The 20,154-nt window shown below is 24.7% G+C and overlaps 1 protein-coding gene across 2 annotated transcripts in view; it reads left to right on the forward strand.

Moving 5' to 3' along the window:
* Positions 1 to 20,154, forward strand: part of LOC107164817 (zwei Ig domain protein zig-8-like) — a 270,224-nt gene that overhangs the window by 50,557 nt on the left and 199,513 nt on the right. For both annotated transcript variants that reach the window (XM_089219194.1, XM_089219193.1), the window contains exon 3: positions 12,236 to 12,316. In XM_089219194.1, coding sequence (XP_089075320.1) covers positions 12,236 to 12,316 — 81 coding nt within the window. The remainder of the gene's footprint in view (positions 1 to 12,235; positions 12,317 to 20,154) is intronic.

The raw sequence follows: 20,154 nt of genomic DNA on the forward strand, positions 1-20,154 counted from the left end.
ATACTCTGAAAAAAAAAACCAAAAGATAAATTTAAAATATCTTACGATCCATTCTACTGGTTGTTACAATCAGGTTGGAATGTATAATAATAAATAATTTTGAACATGCATTTTATGAACTAAACCAATAAAATATTTACATTTAAAATCCTCAGGAAACGTTATGATGCAGCACCTTTTTGTGAATGAGCTTTAATAAATAATATAGCGTAAAAATATATTTTTTATTTTATTTATTGAGTGGTAGTATACGAAGACATTTTAACTTAAGACTAAATTAATTGTATATTATTTATTTCATATAGGTTTTCCATTTATTTGTGTTAGAGTGACCAAAGTATTGTTTAAAATGTTAGGCTTGAACGTCAAGAAAAATTGTTTGCATTTTATTACAGCCAAAATCTAATTTTAGAGACTTTTAGTTTTTACTGATTATATTTTTAAATATTTTAAGGTTAGCATTATTGTTATAAATTATTTCATCCAGTATTTTACCAGTATTCTAGTCATTAGTTGTATACTCTTGTTCATCTGGGTATAGAAAAAAATTGTTTGATAATATTTTTCCTTTCATTCAGGACTTAATCTTATCAAACCTCACATTTTGAATAGTAAGGTGATTAATGTAATTAATAAATAAATGAAAAGGTACATAGAAAGGTATCTACATTTTATATAAAATCTTTCTAATCTAATCCAATAACAAATAACTATTATTATATATATATTTAACTGAATTAAAATAAAAATGTTCGTTAACATAAACGTTAAATAATACAATCCTCTAATTGATAAACAATATATAGGTATAACAAATTATAAACAATTGGAAAAATAATTATTTAAATTTTGAATCGGTAAAAAAAATTAATTACGAAAATATGCTGTTACTAAGAAATGATTTTTAATAGGTACCTACAATAATTAAAAATACTATGGATAAAATTAAAGAACCATTTTGAAAGTAACAAATTTTAATATTAATTGGCATAAAGTTTAGTTTATTAACTTTAAATTTAACTCAACACAAATGATATTGTTATTTTACAAATCACTAGATACATTTATCATGGAAATCAAAGATACCATATCTTAACTTTGGTTTTTATAACTTCAATAATTTTTATTTTGTAATATTTAGGAATAACAAAATATATTTGTAAATAATATAACACTGCAGCAAAAAAAAAAAAACCCTTACCCACCCCATTTACAAGTGGGGCCCAGGCCCCATTGTGCCTTGTCTGGTACCACTGTACCACTGGTAAGTCACACTGTTGTATATATTTAATTTAATGAGGAAAAATACTCATTTAGGTTTATAGTTATTTCACTAAACAAATACAATATTATTTAACATCAATCATTATTTTATTGAAACTGTATAGATTTTAATATACATTTTATTGTTATTCATATCATAAATTATTACTTGTACATTACTAGTGGTTTTATCCCAATTCGTATTTTTTTGATTGAAAATAAAGAATGTAATAATAAAGAAAAAATGAGAAATATTGAATTCTCAAATCAATTTTTCTATTTGTTCAGCAGTCCAATGGATATTTCTTTGATACCTATGTAACAAAGTTTTATCAGCGGTGATTGGAAAACAGTTATATTTTATTGTGTACAGGTATATATGAAAAGTAAGAATATCCAGAAAGCCAAATACTTTGTAATTCATTTCATTTTTAATGTAATTTAAAATATCATTAAATTTATTCAAGTCATATCGAATTCGACAATAATTGTTAGGCATAATGTGCTTTGACCCTATTTTACTAATCCAATATTTAATTCTTATATTTCGACCTCATTGGTACAATAATTATATTAATAACTGTAAACATGTGTAGAAAACAATTTATTACTTATTCGTAAACATATTATTCAAAGTATCGTAACAATAATAAATCATTATAAATATTTTTTTTCAACCTAACTTTCTGATCAATAGTTTCGTTTCTTCGTATAAATTAATTAAATAACAACATTTTGTAAATTTTTCAATTTACCTATAAATAATTTAAAAATGTAGAATAAATAGTCAATTTAAAATTTTTTATTAGTGAATTTTAATTGTTTTAAAAATAAGAAAAATATCGTCTTAAACGCTTTAGTTATTGTATTATTTAAATTTTAAATGTTACCTAATATAATAATATAAAACTTTTCGTTTCTTCTTCATACAATATGGTATAATTTTTGAAGTATATATTAACATATTATTTCAAAATAAAGTTTAGTTATGTACAATTTTTATTAGTTAAATCTACACTTTATAACTTATGTTTTAATTTTTTTACTGTGAAATATTAATTTTTAACTTGCAGAAAGTTGAGCGATCATAAGAGTTATAATTTTTTTTTATTTGGGTCATAATAATATGATATTATAATATAATACTATATTCTATGATTCATTTAACTATATTCTCTATATTTCAAGATTACATTTTTAATTACACTGGCAGAATTAGGTAGAAGCAGGATTATACTAAAAGATAAAAATTACATGGAATTTTTACCTACTTTTATTCTTGGATGCATCGTATTAAATCGATTCATTAAGATATTATAATAGTAAGGCATTTTTTCTCACAAATAATAATACTATATGTTTATAAAGAATTTATCATATACAATATATATGGTATCATGCATAAAATAATAAAAAAATATGTCATATTTTAGCTGATTGTTCGATTTTAATATTTTAATCTTGAGTGGCTGAAATTAAAAAAATGTAATTCTTAAGAATTATATATTACTTAAAACAATATTATTTTTATTTATACATCAACCTTAAAGAATTTAAAGAATTGTAACAGCTTGATCTAATAAATATGAGAGGGACTTTAAAGCTTTTTTTTTAACTGATTGAATTAAGGTTTTAAAATTTCATGAAATTTATTATTTTTTTAATATTTCATATTTATGAAAAATAATAAAAAATCATTATAATATAAATCTAGAGTAGAAATGTTATTGAAATATTTTTAAATGTCTAGTACATTATACAAATTACATAAAATTCATATAAACACAGCTACTTAAAAAAGTTTCAAAAACATGAATTACTTATATCTTCTTTATGTTTATTTTTTATTTTATAATTACTAATTATATATAGTTATAACAAGATACCCTATTATAATAATCTATGAGTTAAAACCGTACATAGTATTCCTATTTAAATTCAAATAAAACAAAAATTTTATATTTATTAAATCTTTAGTATAATAGTATTATCAATTATCATTATAATTTATGTACATCAAAGAAAAATATAAGCATGCACAGATAATCACTAATCAGCTATGAAATCAATGTGACTACCTAGTGATGATTTTGTCGAACATACAAAAAAAAAATAAATTAAAATATTATATTTTTCAATATTTCAAGGAGGCTAAAGTTTCAAGTTTGAAATATTTCAAAGTGAAAAGTTCATGTGAAATATTTCCTACTCATAATCCTATATTGAAATATTCAACAAAATTAAATTTTATGATCATGGGTTTTAGAATGTTTTTTTTTTATTTAATAAAAACTGCTAAACATTGTTACGTTTTAAGGAAATATCATTTTTAAATAAAAATACTGTTGGTGATCGCAAACTGCAGAGATTCGTTCAAAATGATTTATTAAATGTGATAATGAAGAATATAGATAGACTTAAAACAATTTCTCGAACTTATCAATATAGATCTAAATCACTCAATAATGATAGAAAAATAATAGTGACTTCATTCGGTGGCATCTATTTGTTAGAACCAATGTGTCACATTTCCGTAATTACAAGTACTGTATATTATTTTAAATTTTAATTGTATGATAATATATAATACTATTTACAAAATATGCACAATTGCCTTATTCTTTTATGTATGATGTACATTGTACACAGTAAAAGTAAATTGGTAAAAATAAAATTCTTTTTTACATTCTTAAAATACTTGATTGGCACGATTCGTTATAAACTAAGAACAACACTGGGTGGGATACAAAAATCATGGTTTCCCATCATAGTTACCATTACTTTTACAATTTTTCTTGTTTTAATTTATGTAATTTTTCAAAATTAGTATTTTTTTTTTTTTTTTTTGAAATAATTTAATTTCTACTAACTGCATCATAATATATTAAATAACTGCCTAAGTAACTATTAAACTGATGATATAAGCCAATGCTTAATAATTAGACCTACTAACAACATTATTCAACAAGAGTAGTAAAAAAAAATCTGTACTTACCACCGTATATTTTTATAAATTAATTAATTATTACAATACATTTAAACCACGGATTTCTGGTGTATAAAAAAATGTATCCCTAAAATTTAAATATTTTTAGTAGGTAACACGTTAGAACACGATATAAAAATTGGTAATATATATATAGCATGTATTCACAATTATTATATAATATTCAACTTAAACTTTAACGTAGTTTTAATATTGTTAATATTAATATTGTTAATATTATATTTTTTTAACATTAATTATTGTCGTATAATGTTCATGAGTGATTATGCATTAAATACAAACTTAAAATTAATGTTAATTCCTTTGTTTTCATTATTATCAAGAAATAATGTAATTGCCTTTTTCATTTAAATACCCAAATACACTGGATTATTCGTCTCACATTTTATTATAACTATTATAAGCTATATAACGTGTAAAATTATTTAAAACGTGTCGTTTTTCATTTTTATTCAAAAAAAAAAAAATATATATATTATTCAATCATTCATATTGCTGTATTATAAAATACTACGATTTTAAAATAACATATAAACTCTAATTCATACTTCTCTACAATTTCAAAATGTATCATTTATTTGTGATTAAATCATAATTATTGTATGATAACGGTTTCTTAAATATCAATTTCGTCTATCATCCTTATCAAATATTATTACACATAAGCTTATAAAATAATAGTCTAATAGATTTTGTATTTGTTTTTACTTATCTTATTACATGTCTCTTTTCCTAGATTGGTTACAATGAATGATTGCATCACTGACACGTCAACTCACACGTCATATCGTTACACATATGTGATTCGATGACACAAAATAATATGTGATGATATTTTTTGATGAAAATAAATTCTTTAAAGCGCTTCTACTAGTTATAACGGTGATAATTAAGGAAAAAAATAAAATACCCTGTGTCGATCACATTTTGCTCAGGTGGTTTTATAGCAGTCCCTTCGGTTTTCGATCTAAAACTTCATGAATATTTCATAAGAGTGAACCATCCCAATAGTAGTTTTCAAGGGAACTGGCAATAACAGTAATAACCGATGTGGTATATTTCTACACAATGAGAAGATTTGAATTTACCAGCAGGGGACGATTGTTGGTACCTTTTTAGAAAAAAAAATGAAACATGATACCATTGTACTGTTCAAGTAGTAAATACTAAGAATTGTGCAGCCGAACAGTTGTGTAAAACGTTTAAAATGTACAACCAAAGTTTAGATTTAATGAAAACACGTTTAAAAGATTGCATTTTTGTCTCAAAAATTATATTTAGTAGAATAACAACCAAATTAAAAATATAAATATTTTAAACATATTTTGGACAAATAAATTAATTCAAAATTATATTTTTTGAATCACTGATAAATGATAATACAATATTTTATTAATATTTTAAAGAGCTACTAATCATTACTAATGATCATAAGAACCCCAACGAGGCATATTCAATTATTCATGGTTAATGGTTATAAAGTAATAATAATTTCAGTGTATGTACATTTTTTTTAAATGTTTAAACCTTCGAAGACGCTCCAATGAAAGTGAACAAATATTTAATAAAGTAAAATAATTATATTTTCCTAATAAATTAAAGATAATTCAATTGAATAGGTTTGTAAAAACCTATATTATTGAATAATAGTAATAATTTTGATCGTAAAGATATATTATTAGCATTTATAATATAGTAACTGATATTCTATAATATTCTTGGAAACAGTTTTCCTTAAAAATGTTTAATTGAAATCCTCTCGTAAAAACGTAATTTGGTTTTACATATCTAGAAATACATAATATTGTTATATCAAAATTAATCTATGAACTCACTAACAGTCAGACTAAAAACTGTATTATACACTATGTCCATATATTAGCAACGTAATGAAATAATACACTAATTATAAAAAATAAGTTCAATAATGTATTATGTGTTATAGACATTTAGTTGTACAAGATTAATTCATACAATCTTGGCAATTTGGAAACCCTTGGAAAAAAAATAAAAATAATTTTCAGTCATCCACTTAAGAGAAGACTTACCTAAGATCATTCAAGTGATTATCTCATTAAAGCCTTACGCATGCCATCGCGTAGAAAGCGGCTCTTACAATTTTTATTCATCATAGTATCGGGTGTACAGTAGTTTTTTAGTACAATAGAAACACCGAATTATGCACCATGATATTGCAACTTAAATTGTTTTTAAATAATCAACAGGAATAAAAAAAATAAATAAAAATGATCAAGAAAAGATTCCCCCATCGCCTCCCAGCGTAAATACTCCACCAGTATTGCACAAATAATACAGTCGTAAATTCAATTCCAATTTCACTGATTTTTAATATATCAGTCACAATTAATCTTCGCTTTGGTGGTAAAAATGATAAGAAATAACTTTTTATGGTTGTGTATCGTAATGAAAAAGTTAATTTTAGTATTAATTCCAATAAAGTTTCATATTTATTCATAATCGTGTGATTGATTTACATATATTATGCAAAAATAAATATACATCAACGTACCTAGTAAAGCCTTAAAACTCCGTAACATTATCTGTATATATGTGGAAAGTACATCAAGTGTGTCATACATTCGATCACTCAATTGGTATGTAAATTTATTTTCGATCTCTGAAGCAAAAATAACGAGATTCTACAAAACTTCGGAGTAGTTTGTTGTACGAAAAAGTGAATAATATTTGATATTGAACGCTTAACTTTTCACAATATTTAAGTCAAATTTATTAAAATATATTCATGATTTTTGCAATGGATTTTTATTATTACTAGAATTATTTGATTTACATTATTATTAAGTATTAAAGTATTAATTGAAACATCTGTTTTTTTATTTAAAAACATTTTTATTCGTAAAGAAACCTCAAACATCATTTTTATGTCGTGCACTCGTGCATGTAAAACTCATCGTTTGTCCGCTGAAATAAATCATGTGGCCTTGTCTTTAAAGTAAATCAATAATTAAAATGTTTTATAGTACATTATATATTCTATATATTCATAATCTGATTAGATTGTTAGTATTTACTAAAATCTAAACAAATTGATTAGAAATTTAAATTTAATTCGGAAACGATACTGCAGATGAAATATATGATATTATCATATATTATTATATCCTCGTATACTATTTAACATGCGTGCATATGCTTGTTTAATAACAAGCAAATTGTTCTGCGATTTATGGGCACTTTTGTACATCATTGTTGAATAACAAAACATGAGTATGATAATATACGTTATATCAATTGTGGTTCTGTGAATATTTTATATTATTAGTTGTAGTTCTCGATCATAATTCATTATTTTATTTTTTTTACAGCAATACCTACCTATCAATAAAGAATAATCCTTCTGTATAATATATGATCATTCGTGTTATATCTATTATAAAAATGTATTTAGTAATACAAGCAAACAGGACTTGAAAGGGACTTGATCAATGATAACAATGGTGGTAATATTATCATGAGTCGGCCTTTACAAATGACCGTCTCAAATAAAATACAGAAATCAAGCTACTTAACTCATTCAATGATGAAATATAGAGTGATCACTAAGCATGATCAGTCGTAATTTTTCTCTCATAATGAATTTATTAAATTATGATTTCTGAAATTCCTAAAATATATACTTAAAGGCCATCTTTTAAAATGCTAAAGATTTTGTTTAAACAATTTGACGAGTTCCCTAAAGTCTTATAGTTATATAAACTTCTGATTTTTCCAACAATAATTCACCTATTTTGCTGTTAATCATTTATCGGATATTTTCAAATTTGTTAGGAAATGTTGTTGGATATAATTCAAAATTCTTACAAGTAGTAAGTATGTCAGTTATCAAAATGCCAGTGACAAGGAAAAGAGCCGTTTAAAGTTTAAATGGCTTTACAAACATATATAATAGATGTGATATTATATATAAATAATAATAAATATAATATTTACACCATATTGGTAAACATTATAAATGTATGAATAATTAATAATACATATAATACTTACACCATACTGACAAATATTATAAATGTATGAATAGTTCATATAAATTCGTTGAAATTTTGATTTAAGTAAGAAAATATGTTTAGAAAAATATCTATTAAAATCCGCTAAACAATTTACAGTATGCAATAAATTAGTCGTAGACTCAAACATTACAAATGCAACAATTCTATTAGAGTCTCTTACTGCGATAAACAACATATAAAATGCACACATCACTAACGATAAAAACATGCAGGTAAAAAATTCACTTCAACATAAGACAGGAAAGGGAAACACGGTTGAACTTTGCTGGATACCTGGTCATTCGGGTATCATCGAAAATGAAATGGCTGATAAGGTAGCAAAAGATGAAATTACTAACTCTGTAGCAACAGCATCTCAACTTGTAACTAAACAAGATTTACAACCTGTAATAAAATTGCATTGTACCAATATGTGACAGGCAAATTGGAATTCCTTGTGCACAAAACTCCATGGAATAAAAAAAGATATGTTCATATAAACATATCACATATCCCGCATAGCTTCATAGAAAGTTCGAAGTTATCATAACTTAACTACGGATTGGGTACACACAAATCACTCATAGCCATGCCTATAATGAGTAAAAATGATCCCCGATATTATGCCCAACACGCGGCACCGATCTAATAACTAAATACATAATGACCAAATATTGATTATACTCCGAACCAAGATTAGCCTCCAATCTTCCTGAACACCTATCAGAATAACTAGACCTCAACAGTTCATCGCTCACTGCCAACTTCAAGTTTAGCACATGGGAAAAAATGCAAAATAAAATATAAAAACTGTATTAATAGTAAATTTATTGATGTAAATAATGTAAAAAAAATGTTGTTACCCAAAGCATATGTCACCAACGGTGAGTTTGTGGTGATAAAAAAAAAATGACGATTTGAAAGATGATGTTTATTTGTGAAATTAAAAAAAAACCTAAGATTGTATCTTAATTCTTCACAGAGAATTTTTCGAGTAGTTAAAATTATCAAGAAAATTCAATTATAATGTTAAAATTTGATAAATACTTATAAAGAAGTGGTGAAAATATATTTCACAATATGATATAAATTACATATTTGAAAAATATATGGTAGGTAATGAATCGTTAGTTTTGAATTTTCATAAAACATTTTTGATTATTCAATATTTAATATTTTAACAATACGAATTATTTGAATTTTTCGGCTTTTAATATTTTACATATCTGTCATGGAAATAGTTTTTAATAGATGGTGGTTAACATTAGTTGAAATGTATAGTCATGCAGACATAACATCTATAACACGCACTCTGATGACTGATGTGACCTGATGGAAATGAATTTAACACGAGAAATAAACGTTGTTGAGGGATGCCTAACTCTAAACCCATTAACTAAACGATTTATTTTATTGAATATGTATATAATATAATATACATCATCTAAACTGCATGTCATGAATGCAAGGTTTATATTAATGTTGTGTTTTTGAAATTCAGTTATAGGTATGTAGTATTTTGTATATACTGAAATAGGTACATTATGTAATATTGAACTTTATTTTACAAAATTCATACTGATTAATATATATTTGCACATAATAAAAGTATTTAAACGTTTCGTTATTATTAATTAATTCAGTATTTAATTAACTTAAACTTTTTAAAATGGTTAATTTTATTGTTGTGCTATACAATCGTCGATCGGTTAATAACTACAGTGAAACCTCTAAATACCTTACACTCTCGGTCGCTTAAATGTCGTCCGCTATTTGGAGGTGTCCGCTATTGAGAAGTGTCCGTTAAAGGAGGTTTCATTGTATTCACTTTCGTCCATATTGAAATAAAGATAGATTTTTCACTAGACATTCTATTTGGAAATCTTAATTTTTATTTTTAGTATTGAAAATGTAAGATGAAAGTGTGCAAAAGTTAAACCAATCAATATTATATTACACTTGAATATGTGTTATAGTAAAAATATGATATATATTATTATTGTAGTAATGTTATGGTTCTTTTGTCACGGTTACACGAGTAAAAAGACTTGTACATTTATTTATACATAAGAGTATACAATAAAGTTACATTTTACAGTATCCTATGATTGTATTTTCCATAAACATATTATGAAAGTTATTATTTTTTTAATGATAAAAACTATATGTTGAAGACGTATAAATTAAATGGTTTAAAATAATTTTGTTGAGATTATAATATAGGTATATATATATTAATTCTTAAATTTCTCAGCAAATCTATTAAATGTAATAATTTAAAGAATATTGCGAGGTAGTTTTGTTTATTTTTCAATATTTTGATACTAACATTTTAAAATAATAAAACCTTGATCAAGATACTCATAATTTGTGCGCAAGGAACTAGTATATTTTTTCGCGGCTGCATAATACAGTATTGTATTATTGTTATACTTTTTGAAACAATGATAAAACCATCGCATTCAAAACAAAATCCTGAGCAAAGTTCTGTCTTCTGCAGTGTTTATAGTAAGTTTTTTAAAATTCTAAGTGCTCATAAAAATAATTTACGACCAATGATTTTGAAAATGTATTGAATATTGTATTAGTAATATTGCTTAAATAAAAATGTTTGAATAATACCGGAAATGACACATTAAATCAAAATATTAACATAAAACAATTCATAAAAATATCGTCGTTGTTTCATTTTGCAAATTCAATTAATTTCATCATAATTTAAATTTGAAACTTTAATTAAAAAAAAAAAAAAATACAAATAATTCAGTCCTAGATCAATATAATATAAAATTTTCCACTTTGTAATTTAATTTTCCGTGATAAATTTAATATAAGTACATTTTTAGAGTATCTTTAAGAAGTTTGATATTTTGTTGATTTGTTTTTAACATTGGCCATTTCACGTTAAATGATGGCTGCTACACGTGGATGTGTGAAACATAGTATCATATTATCAACTATGAACAATGAAAAATATAAAAATAAACCACGATTACAGTAGTTTAAAAACAGTTTAACATATCTTAACCTATTTTTTAAACACACGCATAACATAATATGAACCATATGATTACCTTACTGAATTTGAAAGCTATTTGCAAACTTACGTATACCCATGATATTGTCAATTCACAAATTTGAACTGCTAATATAAAATAATATTAGATGCCTATAATAATATCATTATGTATAAATACAATATAAACAATTTAAAAATATCAAAAATGAAAACTATAATAAATTGTTTTCTTTATTAGAAACAATGTACAGTTAAACAGCCTAACACCATATTTTATTTATGTCGAACGTCTCTTACTATTCTTAATATTTAAATACCGATAATTTATAACTTAAGTGATATACGAATTTCCTTCATAAATATTTTAATAGTTCTTAAAATATGTTGAATACATTTATACAAATAGAATGCATTAAAATCAATTCAGTGAAAATTATTACACAAATCAATTGGCATTTCAAAGGCTAGTTCAAAGTGACAGTAGGTACATGCAATTAGACATCATTATAAACGTTATAATTATTGTTTATTGACAAGAAGATGGTGGAACACAAATCAATTCATTATTGTATGCATGTGAATGACGCACAACTACGTTCCTAAACCGTTGATAGGGTAAATCGAGTACCCAAATATTGACGGAGTACAATAGTAGAACCTATACATATAATCAGTTTTCGATGCGTTGTATAATATTATTACATTTTCCCTGTATACACACGAGACAAGTTTTAAATGTCAAATATCACGTGCAGCTGGAAACGCGTTATTGCACGAACTTCGTATTTATGACAACATACAAGTCTATATATATATCACAGTACGACTTACGAATCGTCCGTGTTTAAAACAATATAATATATTAATATAATGTACGTTTAGCTCGTGAGTTTAATCGATTATTTTTTTTTTCAGTTCCCGATTTATGGGCCTCAGACAGACGGCACAGTCGCCATGCATCGGTCGGTGGGGGCATGACGAACCAACTAGACCCGAGTAAGTAATTGCAGTGACTATTATCGCTACGTATAATATAAAGTTTATGTTGATCAGAGAAAAATTAGGATTAACTAAGCCAAGTATTATCTTAGTTAATATAAGGTTATTTTACCTAAGTTACTACCTATGTTATACTTAAAATCAAAATTACAATTACCCAGTATATTATAATATAATTTATAAATTGATTTTATCTGTAAAAATGTAAGTCTGGATGAATTAACATTGTAAATAGGAAACAAAAAAAAAATATAATTGATTCAATAGATACATATTATACAAATATTTGTGTAAATTATAAATACTAAAAGCTCAAAAATATTCATAAAATATATATTTTGATACATTTCATAAATTCTAAATGAACGCTTTTCGTAATCATAAAAATGTCCATGATTAAACCTAAGCATGGTATCATTTTATTGACCTTATATACATAAATAATGGCAACTCATGTTTTTACAATTGTAGTTTGTAGCTTTGATATTCATCCAGGGTAAAAATGCAATATTAAGTTAAACGTTAAACTTTTTATTTAAAAAAAAAAAAAAAAAAAAAATATTGTTAAAATATATAGAATCTAATTTGAAACTTTCTTAACATATACAAAATACGTCTAAATTTTCTAAGAATCGTTTAACAATAAAATCATTATGATCAGAGGATATTATTAATCTATACGACTACCAAAATGATTGCTATTTCAGAGACAGAGAATTCATCTTTATACGAATTATTTTTGCAAAAGTTATAAAATCAGCACCATCTTTCAATTTTTCATGTTTTATTTCTTATCATATTGAAGATAATGTATAATTATCGCACCTGATATTATACATGCGTAATGTAAAATGTGGTGATGTTTAAGTTAATAATGTACGAAAATTTAATGGTGTTCGAAATTAAACAGTAAAATAGTATTATTTTATCCATAAATAATCCATTTATTTACACAACATGCACATGCATTTACATAATTGTCGTTTGATATCATAATTGTCTATTATATCACAGTCATATAAATATTTCATGCTATTATCGAGTTAAATTCGATTTATTCCCAAAGTTGACGTGATCTTTATGAAATTATCCACCTAGTATTAACATTACGAATATTGAATTAAAGCATTAACATATTTACAGTAAATAAACTGTGTACAATCATATATGATATTTACTCACCTGCTTGATAATTATAAAATAACTTAATTATTAGAGCATTAGACTATAACCTAATAAGGCACGGGATCTTCAAATATTCACAAAGCAGATGACAGGTGAAAGATCATGAATAATTACAACGAGTGACAATAATATACGGAAAACAAAACTTAAGACGACGCATGACGAATGATCATTTGTGCTTTTCAAGTTTGTGACAAAGAGCGCAATACTAATAATATGGTAAATTTGATTAGGAAGATTAATTAATGATCAATCACGTAAAAAAATCGCGAAAACTTCGTTTAAAAATAAAACAATAAATTATTAACAATATTTTCCAGTGTGGTCAACTATAAATTCTAGTAAAATATTCAACTCGGATATTGGACTGATCTGTATTATAGCAGAGTTTAGCTAAAAAAATAATAAATATCTGCAGAAAATATTATTACAATTTACCTAAACTGTTGTACTTATATGTTATAATGAATGTAATAATTACTTTTTACACCAAAATAGTTATACTAATTATAGTTTTTGCAACTAAAATTTAAGAGCCATTATTTTTCTCTGTAGTAGTGCACCAAAACTGCAGATATATGTACACCACTGAAGTTGGCCAAAAAGTATTTTAATTTCGTTAAGTGCCATGTAAACGATCAATCGACGAGTTTATGAAATTTTCTCCAAATTCGCATTTTTTTGAGCTGAGTATAGTATATAACGAGGTGTGGCGATGATTTAATTTCGCTTTCTACGGACACGTCGTCACGCGTGTTCGCGTGACAAAGTTTTCACACCGACAAACTTTACACCCACTCTTTGCGTAGTCGTACACGGACAAAGTTACACAGACCCCCGCACATTGGTTGTTAGAACGGCGGTGGCGTACCTATGACGAGTAGGTATACTATTAAATTTGACATTAATGAAAACGGTGGACCGTTGTTTATTATTATTTATTATAATACTGTGGTATCTATATAATGGTTTTTTCCTGCTTGTTGGAATATGAGCTTACCGTTGAGGTATGCGGTATATCTGACACTATTTATACCTATATAATAACACTATTATGCGTGTATAGTACTACATAACTCACATAAAAATTATATATATGTAAATACAGTGTTGAAAAAAATAAAAAGATACTTTTACAAAATATACATAGCACTCGTACTATCAAAACTAATCGTTCAATAAAAAAAATGCGACTTAAAGTTTTCAAACAATTGTAAATAACTATATGATAATTAAGAATTGCATTTTATATAGACAGTAAGCTTACAACTATACACATAGGTACCAAATTATAAGGATTAATAAATTTAATTATAATTGTATTAAAAAGTTTATGTGGCAATCATCCAAATATTATTGTTTGTAGGTATTTTGAAAAGTCTGGATTAGTAATTACCATTTAATTAACTAATTATTAAAACCTCCAGGTCATCATGGATAAAAAACAATATATAAATATTTTTAAGCTGTAATGTAGCATATATCTATATTCTATATATAATAATCTAGATCAAATTATTCAAGGACAAACATAAGCTACGTTATGACACCCAGTTCGCTAATATCTAATTTTCCGAAACCTAGTTCACCTACAATGAGTATTCCATCATTTCAATAAAATCATTTATATATTTACATCTAAGTCCCGATTTTTTTTTCCGACTTCATTAACCATTCCCTGGCAGAGGAAAAAATCTAATTTATAATTATGAGTTATAACTTATGAGATTTATTATTTTTTTGTTTAATTTTAATAAAAAAAAAAATTAAAAAATAAATAATACATAATATTACCAAAGCTATATAAACTCATCTTATAGATCAACGCACACATATGCAATAACATCAATATAATTATTAGATTAAACTCGATTTAAGTTAAACAAAAATATCCAACAATTTGGATATTAATTGCAAAAATACATCTAACAAAACAGAAATTCCTCAGTGTGAATTTGGTACCGCACCACTGATCAAAAATAAAAGAAAAGAAAAATCTGTTAGAAGAATATAATGATTTCAGTTAGGATATTCCAAATTTTTTAAATGCCATTGCTAATTTTATTAAACAATGAGTGTACCTACGGAATTGTTTTATTTGAAATTTGATATTATATGTTATTTAATTATTTGTTTATTTTATAACATAATTTTAGAATTATTTATATTTTTTTGTATAATATATTTTTTTAATACAAAATAAAAACTTTTTTTTTTGATTTTTAGACTTAGATGTTTTATCTATGGATATTTTGTCCAATTGTCTTAGTATAAGTATGCCACATGCATATTAAAAGATGAGTCGTATATTCGATTAGTTATATTATCATAATCACGTGAATATGAGATACTGCATCCACCCTTTGGCCTTTATATACATTATATACCTAATATAATATTACGTAGTTCATATAACACAATATAAACAGTATGACACTATACAACTCCCCATATTATATTGATTTTTCGTACCGTCAATTGTCTTGTTATACGGCATTGTTGTGCAGCGCCGTCATAAAATATTATACATATTCAACGCGTATGGAATCGTATAGTTAATTATTACGAACCCGTAAAAAGTTAAAAGTAAAAGTTGGTAAAAGTTCGAACGAAATATTGACATCAATAATATTATACACCTATAATAGGTAGGCGGGACATATTGTTATATAGTATCTGCGTGGAACGTGCTAATACGCTGTGATGTTATTTTTATTGTTTTAGTTGATATTACGATAATATTTAGCTGAACATCATAATAGACGCGTTTATGATGAGTTTCTGTTTTCAAATTAATCTGGTTTAAATATAGAAATACATCAGACAACCAGTAAATAAGAATGTAAATTGTATGCTCTGAACAAAATTTTAAGTATCTATAAATTTAAAATTTTGGCTATAAATAATAACAAAATAAATAATTATAACATAAAGCCTTTATTTTTACAAACTCATTTTATTTTATCATCAACAATATTTTTGTCAAACATTTTATAGTGATTATTTATGAAAGCGCAACATTTTTGTAAAATTTCAAAAGTTTAAGTAAAAAAAAAAAAAAAAACAAAGCCAAATCAGAAACTGTATAACTTTCTATTTCAAGTGATTCAGTTATAAAATAGTAGTTTTTGAACTACACCTACAAAATAATGTCTTAGAACATCATATTGTTGTAGGTACACATCTTATGTATTATGATCATTTAGAAGGTAATATATAAGACTATTGGGTTTGGATTTTTGTTGGCCAACAAGTATTAGTCCTTTCTTCGATACATAAATATAAAGAAGGGATTTTAGACGACCTTACACCACACCTCGATCAAATACATTTTGTTTATACTGAAAAACGTTCAGCTAAATCTTGGATAGTTGTTATAGAACTTGAATCTCGAGATGTTTTATTTTTTTTTTTATTTTACATACATCATGTATATAAATTTACATGTGAGCTGGAATAGAAGAAGAGTATCGTTATTTTTGGACCGTTTTCATTTCAAGCCCGTCGTACCAATGATAAATGGTCGAGGGAAATAAAGGTTATACTATAAAAGAGGTGGCGTATTGTTTGTTCCATAGGCAATATATGAAATAAAAAAAAATAAACATCGAAAAAACCACAAGAAAAATAGTTGAAAAAACTATAAGCCCCATTAGAATGATAGTAAATGGTTGGCATTTTATTTTTAATTTAAATTCTGTGGAATTTTAACTCTTTGATCATTACTACCACTTCCGTACCTATGCACGTTAATAAAGTGCAAAATGTTGTTCCAAAAAAACCACCAAGGTCGTTTCATAAATTCATTTTTTTCTCTCATATATAATGGATTATTAATGACGTACTCTTGAATTTTACCCATTAATAACACTAGGTAAACAATCTGAAAGAAAAAAAAAACAATAATTTTTCAAGTGAACAAATTATATACGTGCTTGGTAAACTATATTAATAAATTCTCGTAAAGAAAATCTACCTATTAAATAAAATTAATAATTAAATTATAGAGATATATAAAAAAATTAAATGTGAACCCATATAAACTATTTATAAATTGTTTATATCACCATGTGCATTATATTTTATGTTTTTGTGGACAAAACATTCATATGAATTTATTTGATAGCTTTAAATTATTTTTAAAGTAACTGTTTAATCAATATTTAACGTTTAATTTTTTAATATGTTAAAAAATATGAAAACATAATATTATTATGGGCATACAGATTTAATAATATTGGTGCATACGTTAGTTAGTGCTATCGTTATATCTTGTGTGACGTATCATTTAATCTATTCTGTGGACGTATTACTTACTGTAAAATGACCGGCTTAAATATTTTTCGAAATTCTATTAATAATAATAAAGTCAATTGAATTTAAAAAAAAGGTACCTATATTTTATCAATTTTTGTTCAAACTTACTGAACGTAGAATTTAAAATATATGTACGCAAAAAAAAAAAATACAAACAAACACATAAAAAATAAAAAATAATGAGGTAGGGCTAAGCACATTACAAAACCCAATTTCACACCAAACACGCGATGTGTCTAACTTTTAAACTTTATGTTTTGTACTTTTTTGTATTAAAAACTTATTTACTTATTTTAGGTATTATATTACATTGATACAATGGCTGTTGATATTTAAGACGTCGTCGCGTAGTTCTATATCATCAACCTCGAATAGTGGTACTACCACGTTTAAGATCATTATTATTTTTAAGATTACGATTATGGAGTGGAAAAGGAGATATTAAATATTAAATAACGTTAATTTCCAAAAACAAAAAATCAAGCGTTTTATCGTCAGTCCCAATTTTAGCCATAGATAATGACGTGTTTGATGACTATCTCATTAATTTATCGTAATCAAATAATACCTCTAGCAAATATTTGTCATCAATTATTAGGTTTTGATGTGCACGATATTTATTTATTTTATAAAATTCATAAAACATTCAATTTTAATCTATAAACCAGAAAAATATATTATAAGCTCTTTAGTTATTGAACGTTGAACGTGCTCTTAAAAATATTTAGTATGGTATTGTACAATTTATAAAACATTTGAGAATTATTTTAGTTTTTTTTTTTAATTTTTTTTCTATACATATTGATAATTATTTTAATTAAGCCAAAATGTATGAACATAGAATATTCATAAATAATACTTTTTAGAGGAGTAGTATTGTGCAAACGGATCCTCCTCTGCTATCGGTTCTAATTGGAAAAAAAATAATACTTCTAGAAACTTAAAATCATCAAAACTACATTTGCACAATGTATTTTTTATCAATTGAATTTAGAATTATGAAAAAATACGTCAAAATCACTCAATTTTCTAGAATATTCTATAGTTAAAACTATTTTTTTTATGCATTTTTAATTTTTATACATGTTTAAAAGTTGAATGAACAATATTTTTCATAAGTCATTTTTACAGAAAATAAAACATTTGAAGTAAATTTTACAAAATTGAATAATTTGTACACATTTTAAATGAAAAATAACGATTATTGTTATTATAATATAACATGGGTCATTTTAATTTTATTCGATAAAAGTTAATTCATACAATGAACTCGTTGTTTTTGAACATGTTTTGATACATTTTAAGATAAATATAATGCCATGAATCCATTATCACTGTTTGGTACATCAGCATTAACTATTAACATGATACATATTGACTCTGACTTGTGAATAACAGCTAGAAATATTTAATATGAAATAATATTATAATATTTATAGTTATATAATAGGTATATAATAGGTGTATGTGATTTGTTTTTATAATAATTGGTTTAAAGCTATAGTATCCTGGGATACTATCCGAGAGACTCAGTGGGACCATGCATTTTTTCTCTATAGATACAATAAAATAAAATCGATAAAAATGTTTATAACAATATCAATGGAAATATACAGACAATCTCTGCAGAGAATCATTATTGGCATACAGAGATATACCATATCATATCAAACCAAAATGTATATAGGGTTATAGTATTTAAGCATTATAGTACCCTACTACATGATGGTTTACAGTCGATATTTAATATTACTCACTAAGTGAGTTCTTCGTTTTTTTTTTTTTTTTTTTTTTTGATGAAATATTTTTATAAGATAACTTTAGTTATTTATCGTTTTAAACATTGATTTTGAATTTTAAAATTAAAACTTTTTTAGTTTTTAAATATATTGATAGCTTATTTAAATTTTTGGAAAATATTATATCCAAATATACGAATGAATAATTCATAACAAAAACAAATAAAAAAAAATACAGTCGGAAACTAATGATATTGAAGCAATTTCAAGTACATAGCTATATAAAAAAAAATATGGATAGATAATCAATATTATAGAAAGATTGTAATAGCATAATATAATAATGTTGAATATATTTAATATAAATTATGGTTTTATCAGACAAAATAAGAAATATTTTTCTGTTTTAAGTATCCTACAAGAAATTACTAGCTTATTAATTATATGTGTCAAATTATTAATATTCACGATATCTGTTATGGTATTATAATATAATGTATTATTATCATCAGAAAATTAAAAAAAAAAAATATTAGCATTAAGAAGAAAAAGAATGGATGAAGATAATTTTATTTATACTATGCTGAGCTATAA

Source organism: Diuraphis noxia, unplaced genomic scaffold (assembly GCF_037042655.1).
Source record: "Diuraphis noxia isolate RWA-SAM2 unplaced genomic scaffold, SU_Dnox_SAM2 contig0002, whole genome shotgun sequence".
NCBI lineage: Eukaryota > Metazoa > Arthropoda > Insecta > Hemiptera > Aphididae > Diuraphis > Diuraphis noxia.